Consider the following 16993-nt stretch of genomic DNA (forward strand, 5'->3'; position numbering starts at 1 on the left):
AACCCTGGAGCCCGTTCAGTCTTTCGTTGGTTTTTTTTTCTTTTTTTTTTTTTTTTACTATGTCACCTTGTATTGTTTTATCTGTGTATTCCGCGGACAGAGTGGTGATTAACCGGCCAGTCGGCTACATTTCCAGTCAAGTAGTCATTTTGCTTTGCCAGGGATTAAGTCAGAGTACTGGTATTTCATGTTCTATCTGTACTCGTCTTGCTGCTGGTATACTGGCAATGAGATAGGTTATTCTGTCCCTGTACCTTGTTCTTGCTTGCTATCAATTGTGTGCCACTGGCTGATATTGCCAGGTTGCAAAATGGTCGAAAACTGCGGAATGTGACTCCCCGTAATGTTCAATTTCGTCCTTTATTGGTTTTCAAAAAAGATCAGTCCGCCTATGAAATTAAGTGGGCAAAGGTATGCTAGAGATTACCATGTTTATTCAGGAGCACTATGGTGTCGTACTGGTGTCAGATCTCCGCAGAAATGATTCGACTTAGCTAGCTCACACAGGGGTTGCCCCTGCAACAGTTACCGCACCCTTGCTGTCTCCTTCCTTCTACTTCAAGCGCTTTCCCTGATTCTATCTTGATCCTGTGTGCTAGTTGTCTCCCTTTCTCATTTGTGTCATGAAGTAATAAAGAATGCAGTGAATAATGAATCATCTGTAGTTTTGTAGATGAGATATTAAAATGTGTGTGGGATGCCAGCCTCCTTTTCCGGTGCAGGAAGCCCAGTACAGGACACTTTAAGCGGTTGTGTTTGGGGAAGAGAAGCAGTCCCCGCTGTCAGAATATGTCCAGTGCAGGACATTGATATGGCGGGCAGATGTAGAGTCCTGCAGCATTGCCCAGCTTGTCAGATGAGTCCAGGCAGGAAGATATTTCTTTAACAATCATTGGAAAGGGAGGGTGCTGATTGAGAAGGCTTTCAGCCCGGTTAGTGTTTGCTATGTATGAATGTACGTCACTTACACGTTCTGTGTTATTTCATTCTACTGGGAAGTGTTACCATTGGTTCTATTCCTTATTTAGTACCGGCCCGTCCCCCCGGTCTCGTCCTGACCGTCATGCCCAGCCAGGTGTATTTCATCAGTTTTATCTAAGCAAGGAGCACTCATATCTGGTTTTATATGTATCTGTTATAGTCTCTATTCTGCCATATCCACTGCCTACCTAGGAGAGGAGAAGAGCGAATATCTGTCATCTTCATTGTGCATTTTGCATCGCGTCTTACAGCCAGCTACGATTCCTGTATACTGGTGTGATCACTTGAATAGATAGTCCAAGAAAAGTTGATTTTCTTTCCCTTTCTTGCACATGTGGTCGTGCGGGGTAAATTAGGAACGTATTACCCTGAACCACGCCGGACAATGTGTTTGAAAACCTACAGGCACTGGAGCTTCAGCCAGAGATGCAAATACTGTGAGACGCGTGACAGGGAAGCGAGTCCTCAGTCACCCTCTCCCCCCCCAGATGCGTCCATTTGACGTCTCTGCTTTCCTTACATGCAGCAGCACTGTTGTAAGCCCTGGAGATTTTTTTCAAAGCGCATTGGCATGCGTTCGCTGTACGGAGCCCTGATAGAAATGATTGTTCCCCAAGCAGCGATCAGATCCATTATCCCGTACGTCCATGCTGAGTCTTTTGGATTTGGACTGCATGCCCCGACCAGGCGAACAGAGCTCACAACAATGCTGGGCAAACAGGAAATGAAAATCTAAATTGTGTGGGACTTTTCCTCTTTACCTGGCCACAGCATCTGAGTTCAGATTGCTGTCCAGAGCGGTCACAGTGGAGCACTGTGGGATACTGCCCGGAGGCCAATACCGTCGATTTCCGGCCACACTAACCCTAATGCGATACGGTAATACCGATTTTAGCGCTACTCCTGTCGTTGGGGACGAGTACAGAAACCGATTTAAAAAGCCCTTTATATCGATATAAAGAGCATTGTAGTGTGGACGGGTACAGCGTTAAATCAGTTTAACGCTGCTAAAATCGGTTTAAATGTGTAGCGTAGACCAGGCCTTACACAGTCCTAAGTGGTCTGCAAAAGGGGAAAAATTCAATGTGTGTGTATCTGATATCTGCAATAAAGAGTCTGATCCAGATTCTGGTACAGAAAAAGGAGCAAGTTTGTACAGAAGCCAGTGGCTCCATGCTACTGGACATACCACTTCTGGAGCAACAGAGAAAGATGCTTTTACATAAGAGATTGGAGAATAGAATTTAAAACAAAAAACAAAGAAAAGTTCCTTCTGTTTCCAGTTTTACTATCATTTCTTTTTAGCATTTTGGGAACAAATTTTAATGCTGGTGAAACTAACAGCTGGTGAAAAAAAAACCCCTTCAAATTACAGAAAAATTACCCAAAAAGGTAACTTTTTCGTGAATGGTTGCTGTAGAGCTAGATGAAAAAAAATGAGTTTCAATTTTTTTCAATGAATAAGGGAAAAATTTCTCACAAAAGTTTCAATGAAAAATGTGTCCCTTTTTTTTCCAACCAGCAATGAGTAGTGAAGGCAGATACTTTGCTATGTGAGCTCCCCCTGTCTAAATTTCTCTGTTTTCATAAGGTCATCCATCACTGTAGTATCTGAAATCCAGATTCTCCCCATGCATGTTGGTTGTGAACTGTACCATCAGTCTCCTGAGCAGGAACTGCCAGTGGTGAAACACCATCTAGTTGTTTTGTTATGTGAACTAGAAGGAGATCTGTGTTCAATTCTGGCACAAATACTCATATTAGAATCATAGACTATCAGGGTTGGAAGGGACCTTGGGAAGTCATATAGTCCAACCCCCTGGCAGATTTTTGCCCGGATCCCTAAGTGGCCCCCTCAAGGACTGAACTCAAAACCCTGGGTTTAGCAAGCCAATGCTCAAACCATTGAGCTCTCCCTCCTCCCTTAAAGTGGAATAGTTTCAACAGGCAAACTAGAGGGTGCTCCCTCTTCAAAGACTAACTTAGCACTCATGGGACAGCTACACTACTAGGAACACAAGGTGGGATTTGAACCTGCTTCGCAAACACCCCAGGCACTCATGAAATATTCAAGGAAGGGAGATAGGCTTTGCAGCACCTCAGGGCTTGTGTCCTACCTTATTCTGTCCTCCCTGCAGGTGCTGAGGAGCCAGAGAGACTGGGCTGGAGTGAGGACTTCTTTGTTAATACTTGTGGATTAAGGAAAAATTTAGCAGACCTGGACTTTTTACGAGCTTAGAGTGGAACCAACTGCTCATGGCTCTTGACTGCCATATTTTCTTTGACCAGAACACGGAACAATGGTACAAATGATCATTTTTCTTAAAACAAACATTAGATGCCTGATAGGCTTCGATCTTGGAAACACTCATGTACTTAACTTTATGCAGATGTAAATTATGAGTAATTCCACTGAAGCCAGTACAGTTACAGCCATATAAAACTATAAGTGAAATTAGAATGAGTCTCCAGGATTCCATTTATGAAAAAGTTTCTGTGGAAAATGGTGCAGAACATACAAGTGAAAAAGCAAGTCAGAATTAAATAACATCTATACACTGAAAACATGTTACATGGTATTACATGCCATCCATGTTACATGGTAAGAATTATTACAAATTTCCTGCCAAAAAATAAATTGCAGAATATACTGGGCCTCTTGTATTCAAAGCCTCCCATTATATTTAAATAATTATTACAGCAGGAAATTGACAAGTGAATCACAGGACCCACTAGCACCATTAAACAGATGGCACCTACTCAAGACCCAAAAATATATAACAATTTTAATTGAGCCAACACAAAACAGATTTGTGAAATAAAATAGTTCATGCCAGGTCTAATAAGGCTCTTACTAGAAATTATGACAAAGTCATTCTACAACAGCATAAGAGATATTTAGGAGACATTCATTAGCAAATATAACATTTACTTTACTGCTTGCTTAGCGTAATTTCTTTACATTCTTGATACATACGTTTCTACCTGATTTAATTTTTCTCTGGTTGATATCATTGTTCTCGCTTCGTTTTGACATTTGATGCCATTTTGATCATAGCATTTTCAAATTCAGCTCTTTGGTTCTCTTTGTTGAAGTCAAATAGCAAAAATTCCCATTGATTTTAAAGGGAGCAGGATGGGACCCACCAGTTGGGACAAAGCATATGAGTGGGTTTCACAGAAACTCATTTCACTATTTGCTCCTGTTCAAATAGCATGGGGCAGGGTTAAGATGTACAGCATAAAGGAACATGCATTCTGCTGCTGCAAATCCCCAACAAGTAGAGATATTTAGGGTGGGAATTTCAAAAGTGCTCAGTGTTGGCCAAATTCTGCTTCCACTGAAGACAAAGCTCTTAGATCCTGATCTTGTAGTCCTCATGCTGGTGAAATGCCCACTGTTGGTGCCATTGAGATCAACGGGAGCTTTTTTGCAGGTGAAATTTGTATTTGAGTTAGTAAAAAAAATCTTGCGGGTTGTTCATAAATTAAATATGGCTCTAATAAAAGTCATATCATACTTTTCGGCCACCATCTGATAAAACATTTTGCTTTTATGTTGCATCTCTTCTCCCAACCTCCCATTTTTTTTCTTTACATACATTAGATTCTTTGTTGCAGGGACCTTTAGCTATTTCTTCTCTTAGCGCCAGACCATATATGCATTTGGGGTAGGAAAAATCTATGTAGAAATATTTGTATATTTAAAGGCCCTAATCTGGCCTTCGTTACACCAATGTAAATGCAGAATCACTCCCTTTTAGGTAGTAGAGCTCTTCTGAATTTACACCACAGTAAGTCTTGCCCCTTGTCTTTATACATGTCTATAAAGTGACATTGCTAAACTGTCTCTATATTTTTAGCTTTCCATATTGCATGTAATAAATTACTGTAACAAGTGAAAGATGTTCTTTTTATCAGAGATGGGTCCTATCCAAAATTTTAAATCTAAAACCCCTATAAAATTAGGGATGTTCAAAATCCAGATTTGAACTGTGTGACTTGAATCATTCTCTACTTTTCATAATCATTACCTCAAGGTCAGATTATATGAGGTTTAAGGGCAAGGGTTTGACTTTTAAAATCAATAGCAGCTTGCAATGGATTGTATCTTCCCTTTTCAGAGCTTTTTATATTGAGAACTGATTTACAGCAGAGCCTCGCAAAGTCTAGCTTGGCTAACCTCCAAAACTGATCAGTCTCATCAAAAAACCTGAAGGATTTAATAGCTGGGTGCTTTAGTGTGGTCTTGTATTAGTAAATCTTAATTACTGCCACAAACTGAGGCCCCAATTCATGAGACGAATTAAGCATATGCTTAACCCTATTGAGGAAGGCACTCAGGCATATGTTAAGATAAACTTCAGTCCATTGACTTCAGTGAGACTTAAAATATGCTTAAATGCTACCCTGAATAGGGATATACTCCTGAACTGAGGACTGAACTCCAGTACTTCTCATTCTATGAAGTTACCATAAACCAGGGGTTCTCAAGCTAGCGATTGGGACCCGTCAGGGGATCATGCGGCTATTACATGGGGTGTAGTGAACTGTCAACCTCCACCTCAAATCCTGCTTTGCCTCCAGCATTTATAATGGTGTTAAATATGTAAACAAGTGTTTTTTAATTTATAAGGGGCAGGGTCACACTCAGAGTCTTGCTATGTGAAAGGGGTCACCAGTACAAAAGTTTGAGAACCACTGTCATAAACAATTTGAAGTGGATTACATGTGCCAAAATAAAAGCTGAAAGTATTTTTGTGTGATGTCTGAGTTTTAGATTGTGTTCTGACCTCTCTTATCTTTTGTTGTGTTCAATGGGACTTACAGATGCTCTGTACCTCAGGGCACAATCCTGCTGGATACTGATGTCCCAGTTCAGCGAAGCACTCAAGCATGTGTTTAAAGTTGTGTGGAACCTTCAATGGAAATTGAGAGCATTCGGTACTGCACAAGAGACATTGAGTGCCTCTCAGAATTGGGCCCTACATCATTGTAATTGTAATATTTCACAGCATTAGCGCCAGGTTCTGCTGCATTATAAAATTCCAAGAGAAAAATATAAAGCCAGGTGGTGGTTTTTAGCATCAGTGCTTTCCAATGGGCTAGAAAAATAAAACAATTCTATGGAAGACAAGAGTAGTATTATCATTGTCATTTTAGTAATGAGAGACCCTTCAAAGCAATGGTAGAAAACATATTGTGCCTTTTCACCTGTAAAAAATATAATCAGTATTGTCCATTAAGTCTACATTTCTCTGAAGTCAAAGCAGCAATGAAATACAGGCCACAATGGAATGTGCATTTCTCCAGCTGCTGGAAAATTATACTACGGCTAAAATGACTGCAAGTTTTCTCTCAAGAACTGCATTTCCTCTGGAAGCATATGAAGGAGGCAGTAGAGGGCAAAACACAACCTACTTAGTGGCTTTCACTTTTTTAAAAATATATTAATATTTTTTTAATTACAAAGATGTGTTAAAAAGTGAAAACAGCACGCAGTATAATTTTGTAGCTCCACTGATTAGTACAGGTGAGCAATGGTAGTCTATCAAAATTACAGGAAGGAACTATAAACCTGACTCAGGACTCTTGTTCAGGAAGTCTTAATTCTTCTATAATTTCATTTTGAAAAATTATTTCAAATTTGGTTTAAAAAATTTAAGATTGTGTTTACAATATAACCTCTTTTTTAAACAAATACAACAATATTAAGTAAACTAATATCATCAAGAAAATATATTATTGTGGTGCTGAATTAAGGATGATTAGAACAAAAGAAATAAGTTACAATTGTTCACAAGAGTATAAAAGATTATCATGGACTTACTACGAGTCAGCCTTGGTTGTCACACAATATTTGTGACCAAGAATGCACTTGAGCTGTTGCATTTCAAAAAATTCCCTTACCTTTTACTTTACAAAGATCAGCCTGAACGCTCTCTTTCTTTAAGTCCCGCAGATTAATATTTGATGAAAGGCATAGTTCTTGTTAAATTAAAAAGTGACTGACATGGAATGCTTACAAAATTCCGTTTCATTGTATCTCCGATTATTTCTGGCCAATAACATCCACATATTATCAAAACATTTACAATAAAAGCAAACTTTCCACGTTTAGGATGCCTTATTTGCTTTAAGTATGTTTCTTTCTATGATATAGATGCCATAATTGTTTATTCTTCTTGGTTATAAAAAAAAAAGCCCCTATGGGATAGGCTGGTAGCATTTCTACATGTTCTGTACATTATTTCCTTTAAAAGATATTTCTCTGATGCACCCTTGTTCTTGGTGTCATTCTCACGTGTGATACAGTAATGCTTCCTACTTTTCTCAGGAGCATCGAATTTTGATCCTTTTTTAAATTAAACAAATTGACTACAGAGTGCGGTATATGAATCTTCTAAACCTAGTTTTGTTTAAATAGCTTGCACTTTAGAATGTAAAGTAGCTTCCTACAGAGGAATAGGATTTGTGGACACATTAGATTATTATGGAATCCAACATAAAGACACTGACCCCAGATTTCCATTTTTCTAACATTTGATTTGTTTCTTGAGCTGGTACACCATATCTGATCGTCTATCTGAAACCTATTTTAATTTAACCGGTAGCATCTGTGTAAAAAAAACATTTCATTTTATTTCCTGTCCCCTGGAACTGGTCATTCCACTCCATAATTAATTTGCATTGTTATACATCCACAGTATGTTGTAAACACAGTCTTTGTGATGAAAATGGAGCTCATTTACAAAGCTGGTATTGATGCAGAACTAGTAATTAGAATTATAATGAAGCAAAATGGATGTTAAAGGTCTGTGCTGCATGAGACTATAGGTAAGTGAAGTAACATACAATCTCAATATTGTTCATTATTATCATCTCAAGAATTTTTTTAATTGTAATACAACTGGAAATAGATTTTTAAAACCTATTATTCTTTTGTTTAAAATCTTTGTTTTATACTGATTTTTATGTTTTGCAAACATATGGTAACTATTATAGAAAAATGCGTAACTACATGTTTTTAGTATACTCTGTCATCCTTCAAGACCAAAATTTTGTGTCCCAAAAGCTGATTACAGTATCCAAACCATAATGTATAATACAAAGAAGCCTGGATTCATTTTAAAGCTTGCACTGGAATGGTATTCCTATGGGCTGTTTTCCTACGTATGTAAGAATATAACCATCTGAGCCCTTTACAACTAGCTGCTTACTTTACATAATATGGAAACCGGAGCACGTGTTCATGGATAATAGTTATCTTTTTCATGGGGAAAATATATTTATTTACATTCCCTCTTCTATAATTTGATGAGAACTCTCAGAGGAGTGGGTGACCTAAAATAATTTCACATGTAAAGGATTACATCTCCTAATGCCTCTAGATGTGCTGTCATCTATGTTTTCCTCTTTCATGCTTTAGAAATATGATATTAAAGAAATAGTGTGCATCTTCCCACACAAGTTTTCCCCCCCTTTTTTTTTTTTTTTTTTTAAAGATCTACTTCTAGCTGTACAGTTCTCTGAACTTCATCTTAATTTGATTATTTTCCCAAGGTACTAGTGTCTCTGTTGTGCAATCTAAAATAAATATTAAGACTTTGGTAACAGAACATGGTTTATTTCATAAAGTGATACACAAGGTTTTCATTGTATTAAGCCACAAATTGCATTAAATCAATTATTTTAGTTTTATTCAAATTCTTTTGATTGAAGTTAGTGTGTATACATTTGCCTATCATGTCAAGTAAATCTCACTTTGTGTCATTTTAAAACAATGGCTTTTAAACTTGTGCTATCAATTTCTTCCCCCAAAATGTATTAGTGACAGATATTCCATCTTATAGAATAATGAAGATCTTAAGATTTGCTCTTTGATTGAGTCAAAAGTGTAACATATCATAATATAATAGCATTTAGAAGGGGAAACCAGTGCAGATATCTGAGCACCAACTGCTCTATGAAAAATTCAAAATTTCAGTGTTTTTTTTAAATAATTCTGGGTAGACAACCATAGAGAACAAGACATTATCATGGAATTTACATTTATATGGATATGTTAGAAAAAATGTTTTATACACAGAAGATATGTTAGAAAAGAAATCTTCTTAAATTAATTGTTTTAGTTTGAAATACAGACTATTTAATCCAGAAAAACTGGCTTTTTATGTGCACCATTGTTGGTAAATAAAGATTATTTTCCATGTACCTCAAAATAGATGTGGATTTCATTAAAAATGGAAAACATGGGTTTATTTTAACTTTCTGCCTGATTGGCCCAAGAACTTCTGCCTGTTCTGCCTCAACATTCTAGAGGTGAGTGTGGGACTGCACCTGTGTTTTGGCAAACCTATTTAGTTTGATTATCATCTTGAATTAAGGGATAAAAGTGTATCAATTTAACCAATGACTTGAAATCAAGTGAAGCTTTGCTTGATGGTTGGTCTATGCAAAAAACAAATCACTCTTTTGTACATTAACACAGCAAGTCATTACTCCTCCCTTTCAAAAGAAAAAAAAAAGTCCACTGTGGCATTGGTATCAGAGCTAGAATTCTGTGAATGCTAGTCGACAGAAAGCTCTTTTGGCATTTTATTGTTCTATTTATATTACTAATGCTACATATCATACATATGGGAGCATCTGACAAATTTGAAATAGTTGTGGGATAGACAGTAGCCATTTGAGTTAGCCTGTGACATGCCTTCTTGGGAACACATGTGATGCCACAGGAAGGTGGGTCTATCGTTTTAAGCTGGTAGCTAAGAAGACTGTAAAGCCAGCAAAATAATGCTTTAACTGCGGAGGGAGTAAAAAAAAAGAAGTGATCACAGAAACTTATCTAAGAATTTTATTTATAATCTTTGTGCACACATGGCTGATGCTGATGATGCTACCAGTGACATAAATAAACTCAAGCAAAAGATGTAAGCAAGTGGATATATGTAAAGGCTTCTTTGGGCAGTGCTGCAAATTTGGACATCGACCAAGAGAATTATTTGTGTCCCTTGCAATTTCGAAGAAGAGTACAAAGGGGATAATTAGACCAGGACGCTTCACATCGCTCTTTCCATCTTGTGCACATGCATGCCCACCAAATGTGAAATGTTCGCCTTTTCCCCTCAAACGTGATGGTTGTTGAACTTATTTTTAGTGTCATTTGATAAGCCTCCCTGCTCGCAGAGAGACATCCCACTGACCCAGCCACTGGTCATTGTCTATACCAGTTCACATCAAAGCAGGCGCGCTTTGTCAGGTTTCGACTCGAATATCCATTTTGCATCTGAAGTACAGTATCAAAAGTGACTGGATCATTTGAGCCTTTTTCTTCAGCTGCTGCCTCCTTCCTCCCCCACAGTGTTTCCGCTCACGCTAACATAATTTGGCATTGGCGACGTGACACGACGCTGGTTTTTCTAAAAAATTATAATACATACATTGTCAATGTTTTGTGATGCCCAGTGCTCCTGTAAATTTAATTTGTAAATTGATGAAAGGAGGTCTTTTTCCACTGCTGAATCATAGCCAATGCACAGTGCCCCCTCGAAAACCGAGCAATGCGCATACAGTAATAGGTCATTCAATGTCAAAAGGCATAAAAAAGATGAGCAAAATCTTCACAGGCTGCTGCTTGCTGTTGCTTTTAATTATATTAATTAAACTTTGAAATTCTCATGCAAAGAGAGTTGCTGGCTTGTGATGCTGAAGAGCCCTTGGAGATTTGGGGGGGGGAACCCCCTGAGATACCAGCTTTGTGGCTATTGCTTTTTTTTTTAAATCTAAAAAAAATATACATAAGCCTAGAACTGCTAGGTATGTTTATAGATGATGATGTTTTATGCGCTACTGAACTCTGAATGCAGGAAAGGGGAAAAAACCACCAGCCTCAGTGTCAAGGTCTTGATGCATCAGTCCCTCAAACTCTGCTCAAGATCTCTGGTTACAGGCTGTCTTCCTGTAGAATAACGCTCTATTAATTTTCTTCCTGTCCTGGGTGCATAATGAAAGAAAGGTGTCTTCAAAAACTAAAGGGCAAAGTCTTGCTTGCTACCAATACCTTGAGGCACCCTGTCTACATTTTGTCATGCGTGTGCACTTTTCAGTGCTAGAATGACAAGATTTCCAGTCAGAAGGTTCCCGTAAGGCACAATGTGATGGGGGATTCAGAAGGATTTTGTGATCTGACATAGCTGTAAGGCAACGAACTTTTGCATTTGCTTAGCCTAGTGGGAATTTTTACCCTCCGCCTATGGCTAATAGTCCCTATTTAAATAATAAGTGCCATCTTTGCATCTGAGAGACTTTGCATCTCTACTGCGTCCTGGGAATTTGCAGTCCTTTTAAAATCAAAACAAAGCAAAATGATCTTTGGTCGTTTTTTTTTCCTCCCCCTGCACATGCGTACTGGATTTTCTATCAAAGTCTAAGCATGCAGGTCAACGCTTCTCTTTTTGTCACTGTTGCAAATCATGGAGAACGGCTGTAATGTAGTAGAACACAAGAGCTTGGTGCAATAACACTGGCTTGGGGAAGAGTAGAACGAAAAACTCTTCTGAGCTAAGAGGCTCAAGCTGATCGAAGAAATTCGGGAACATGCTCAGTTGTCATTGGTTGCTTAAAGAAAGGCAATGTGGAAGTTTTTCGTCCTCGTATCCTCTTAGCCTCCTTTACTGAGTCTGAATGCGGGTAAAGTTAACACATCGGCCCTGAAGGAAAAAACAAAGAGATAATAATTTTAATTGGTGAGTAAAGTAATAAATACAAAGTAAGGATCCTTGAATACCAGTGCTAATGTGTCACATACAAACAATTACTTAAATGTGTATGCCTTTGGAAATAACATGCATAAACAAATATGTTAAAACTTAAGATGGAAATCATCCAGAGCACTCCATCACATTTAGTGTACAGATTTATTATATACTTTCCTTATTAAGAGCAATAAGAAGATAAGTGCCATGTTTTGGATCCTCCAGAGGTCACTGCTAAGGAAGATTTAACACATCTTCAAGTTCTGAATAATTGCTAGACACAAAAACAAACTCAACTTTGTTGTTCTGTTTTAAACACAATAAAATTAGATTATGTTCAAAGTTGGAGATTTTCCCTATAACAGACAACATATTTCCCATTAAACTTGCTCCAATTAAACATGACTGCTAGTAAAGCATTGATGTTGTGTGGCTGATGCAGGTCCAGTAATTTTATTAAAAATAACCAGAGTTGCACATCTACAGCTTTTGTACCAAACTGAAACTGTTCCCCATACTGTTTGGTTTATATGGATCTGAGAATATCATACTTAAACACAATGGGCCAAATCATTCTTGGTGTAGCTCTACTGACTTTAGGGAGGTTTAAATCAGGGATGAATTTGGTCCAAAAGTCATTCATCTTGCTGGGAGGAGAGCACTAGGAGAGACTAGTTATTTCCACAAGCTTGAAATAGAAAATAATTTTTACTTAAGGCCCTGGCCAGAGAGCGTATTGATGGCCACTCGTCAGCTATGTTGTACTTTTCCCAGAAGGAGCTCCCTTTAAAGATGTCTCACTTGCAAAGAAGCAACACCTTCCTTTTCCAGGATGGAAAAGTGAAAGTTATACTGAAGTTTAGTTCAGAATTCTGTTATGGATAGTCCTAGTATTCTCTGAAAATGGATACAGTGTCATTAATGTCTGCTAGTTAGGCCATGCCCATATTACAGCCTATTTCGGCATAACTTATGTAGATCGGAGGGGGGTGAATAAACCACCCCCTGAGTGAGATAAGTTACACCGATGTAAGCTCTCGTGTGCATAGCGCTATGTCAGCCATCAGCATAGCTTTTGCTGTTCCCGTCGGCATAGAGCGTCTTCATCAGATGTGCTTCAAGGGCGTAGCTGCGTGGGTACAGCTGCAGTACGGTACATGTAGACATGGCTTAAGTCACAGCATTGGTTGAATAGTTCATCTCTAAGTCCTCCACTAGTGAAAGATTCCTCCCCACCCACCTGCAGATACTGTTGGGTATGGCTGTGTAATATAAAATCATGGTCTGGTTCCTCAATCATAGAATCATAAAGATTATGGTTGGAAGAGACCTCAGGATGTCATCTAGTCCAACCCTCTGCTCAAAGCAGGAATAGAGCGCAGAGAATTCAACTCCCCCACCCTATACATTCAATCTCCAGCTGGGCAGGTCTTGTCAAGTCAGGAAAACTGATCTTAAAAACGCTGTAAGAATGGACGGAGTTCCACCACACTCCTCTACGCGTAACCCATCCAGTGCTTTCACCACCCTCCTAGCTGACAAAAGTTTTTCCTAATATCCAAACCTAAACCTCCCCCACTGGCAACTTGAGACTCTATTACTCCCTGTTCTGTCATCCGCCACCACTGAGAACAGTCTAGATACATCCTCTTTAGAACCCCTTTCAGATAGTTGAAAGCAGCTATCAAATCCCACCTCATTCTTCTCTTCTACAGACTAAATAATCCCAGTTCCCTCAGCCTCTCCTCACAAATCATGTGCTCCAGCCCCCTAATCATTTTTGTTGCCCTAATCAGAAGTCAATGCAATGTGTGGCTTTCCAGCTGGCACCAGTACTTATGCGTTTGGCATAATGCGTCTCCTTTGCCATAAAGCAGCCAGATTGGATACCCATTTTCATTTTAGAGTGATGAGCAAACTCCCCCCACCTCTCTTACAGATTAACCACAACTTTATTTTTATAATGATCTTGTATAAAAGGATATTTGCACACTCAGGGGAGATTTTCAAAAGTATCAAAGTAATTAGGAGCACAAGTTTCACTGAGTTTCATTAACTCGTGCTCTCAAATCCCTTAGGCCTTTCAAAAATCGTTTTAGTTAATAGATGCTTTTAAGCTTTTTTGGGGGAAGAGGGGAAGAAATCAGGGACCTTGTCTTCTTAACTGTCTGTATCACTCAGCACATTTTAGAGATATCTAAATTCCTAAAATACTACTAACAAATGCTGCACTTGAATTCATTTAAAGGAAATATTTAAAAGTAAATCATAGGTAAAATGAGATAGTTTTTGAGTAAACCAGTGTTTTGATCCTTTTTAAAAAATGATTTGTTGGCACTATTACTGTTTCTTTCTTTTTTTTCTCTCTCTCTTTTTTTTTTTTTTTTTTAACAGTAGGCACTGGGTCCTCAGGAAAATCAGGCCAAAGCTCCATGTTTAATTCATTTACTTTATAACTTTTTTGATTAAAATACTTCTAACAAAAGGGTACTTGGGTACGTCATACAGTAACTTACTGGTAGTATTATTTGGCACCATTCAAGCAAGCATAAACAGATGTCAGACTTTGAACGGTATGTGAGGAGGCAGTGTTCTCCAGATCAACTGGAAGAATAAATATACAGTGCAGCATAAACCAAGGGAGCCTTTTTTTCATAATGCTTTTCTAATGAGTCTATGTCCTTTTTTCTTGTGATAAATATAACAAAGTGAATGCAAGGTTGGATTACCTGCTACAATGTTGATTATAAATGCAGAGAAGATGGAGAGAAGATAAAGTGTGCAAGTGTTAAAATATTCCATTGAAGGTAGAAGATAAAAGGCACCGTACATTTTCACATCTTGCGCCACAATTTAAAAAAAATTAACTATAACAAAATGAGTGCTAGAGTATTGCATTTCTTGAGCATAAGGCTCAAAAGCTCTAGGGAAACTCCCATAACAAAGCTACCCCTAAAGAAACAATAAAAGCAAGGAAGTTCACATCAAAGTGGAATGTGGTATGTGAAAAATAGACACAATAGAACATTTGCAGAAATTAGTTCTTAGGCGAGCCCCAGTGCACCTTAGGTGAAGAGAAGCATGTTGGCATTTACCCTTCACCTCGAAATTCTTGCTTTTGATTGTTTTGTGTCATAGCCTTATAGTTCTTTAGATATATTTACTGGTGCAAGAATGTATATGAATTTTGGATAAATACTTAGATAACTTTTCCTTTAGCGTGCAGATTTGAATGTAGTCAGGGAGGGACAATTCTTGGTCAGTCTTTAAAATGTGTTTTAGTGCACCAACATTTTACTTAAGGACTAAAATGACTATCAGTAAAATATGCTACTCTTGGTCTTCCTGCACAGAGTCAATGAGACCTTGCAACACTTTGCTTAGCACTAAAAAAAAAAATGGCATTCATGAGCTTTAACACTTCCAAATACAAAACAACTCCTTAGTTATAAGGAAAGACGCACTATCTAGCCATATAAGAGACTTCAAAATGTGGACCATGTGCAGCAAATCTGGTAAACTACATCCTCCTGCACCAGCCAAAATCATAACATACTATGAGGAGTAATTTTGGCAGAGGGCAACTTGTGTTTCTATCTCTGTTCTCACTGGGATCCCACCAGAAAAGTGGCTGCTGAGACTTCTGATCCCCCAACCCACCCATCCCCAGGTAAGTGGAGTTGTGGCAGCTTTGCAACCTGATCTACTGTTGGCCACCCACTGCCACTTTTTATATCATACTGGAGGTGTGCTTGGTTTCTTATTTGTTTAAAAAATACTTCCGATTATTATGAAAGCAAAACAGTGTTGAAACACAGCTAATTTTGTAATTAAAAAACATAGAACATCTTAAATTCTGACCGTGAGCTAGACAGCAAGAACAAAATAACAACTGGTGTGATTTGGTGAAATAATTTTATATGGACAAATGTCTTGTAAATACATGTTTATAATCGGAATAAAGTTACAACTCCAAACACAGCGATTACAACTTTCACTAACGCAGTACAAAGGATACTGCCATAACAATGGCTATGATTAACTTTTTTCTCAAAGAACACCACAAACATTTTATTTTATCATTATAATTACGGTCACGTTACTTTTAATTTGGGTTTATTTTCATGACCTTTTAAGATAAAACACTGGTTTCATACAAAACTTTTTTAATTTTACCGAAATTAAGAAAAAAAAATTAAGCATTTGTTTGGTTTTTAACAACACAATTTATGCAAACTTCTTGCCAACTGCCTTTCAAAAATGGCTAAAATATTGTTTGAAAAGCCCATTGCTAAGATTTATAAAAAAAAATTATTACTTTTTAATTTATCTCATACTTCTGGGATGAGAAAACAGGGAATTTTGGATCCATATGGTTCAACCAGAACATTTCCCCCAAAGTTATTTTCAAGTATTTTTTAAGAAAATTTAACAAAGGAAATAAGATGGGCTTAAGTAACTATTTGGCCACATCTAGACTACGCGCCGGATCGGCCCGTTAAAATCGATTGCTTGGGGATCGAAATATCGCGTCTGGTCTGGACGCGATATCTCGATCCCAGAGCGTGCTTAGATCGATTCCGGAACTCCAGCTAGACGACCGGACTTCCGGATTCGACACAGCGAGCCGTGCGGATCGATCTGCGCGGTGAAGACGGGTGAGTAAATCGATTTTAGATATTCGATTTCAGCTACGCTATTCTCGTAGCTGAAATTGTGTATCTAAAATCGATTTAATCTTGTAGTTTAGACCTGGCCTTTGTTTACAGTGTCACAGACTTACAGTGAAAGAATGGCTGTAGAGAGAGAAAGTGTCCTAAAAAGACACAGAATCTCATATTCTCCTCTGTCACACAGCCCAGAAGGAAGCAGTATGTAACAACTAGAATGAGATCAGACTTCAAATCCCTGTGTGTGAGTAACAACAGCCTAACCATTTTTTCTTGCCCACAGGAACTTTGGAGACCGCAGGAAAGGACATGTGGTCTAGGTGCAGGAAAGGGCTTCCAAGCTCTTCGTAAGAGTACTGAGATCCCCCTTAGCTCCTCAGGCTCAAGTCTACACCTTGAATCATCTTGGAGGTTACAGAGTACTGAATGCAACTCCCTTTAGAGTCAACCAACCCAGCTCCTGAGTTAGCCAAAAGTGCTCAAGTACTCCCCTTCTTATGGGGCTGAGAACTCTGGCCAATATTTTCTCATGCGGATATTGAAAGTTATGGATTTTAGTGCCTAACTTTTGAAAAGTTTGGTCTC

The 16993-nt window shown here is 38.3% G+C and overlaps 1 protein-coding gene across 4 annotated transcripts in view; it reads right to left on the reverse strand.

Moving 5' to 3' along the window:
• Positions 1–8592: 8592 nt before the first annotated feature.
• Positions 8593–16993, reverse strand: part of ANTXR2 (ANTXR cell adhesion molecule 2) — a 170701-nt gene continuing 162300 nt past the window's right edge. For 2 of the 4 annotated variants that reach the window (XM_032796839.2, XM_032796840.2), the window contains one exon: positions 8593–11693. In XM_032796839.2, the coding sequence (XP_032652730.1) occupies positions 11655–11693 (39 nt within the window). In that variant the 3' untranslated portion in view covers positions 8593–11654. The remainder of the gene's footprint in view (positions 11694–16993) is intronic. The other 2 variants (XM_075066095.1, XM_075066094.1) reach the window with 1 other exon arrangement.

This window comes from Chelonoidis abingdonii, chromosome 5 (assembly GCF_003597395.2).
Source record: "Chelonoidis abingdonii isolate Lonesome George chromosome 5, CheloAbing_2.0, whole genome shotgun sequence".
Classification (NCBI taxonomy): Eukaryota; Metazoa; Chordata; order Testudines; family Testudinidae; genus Chelonoidis; species Chelonoidis abingdonii.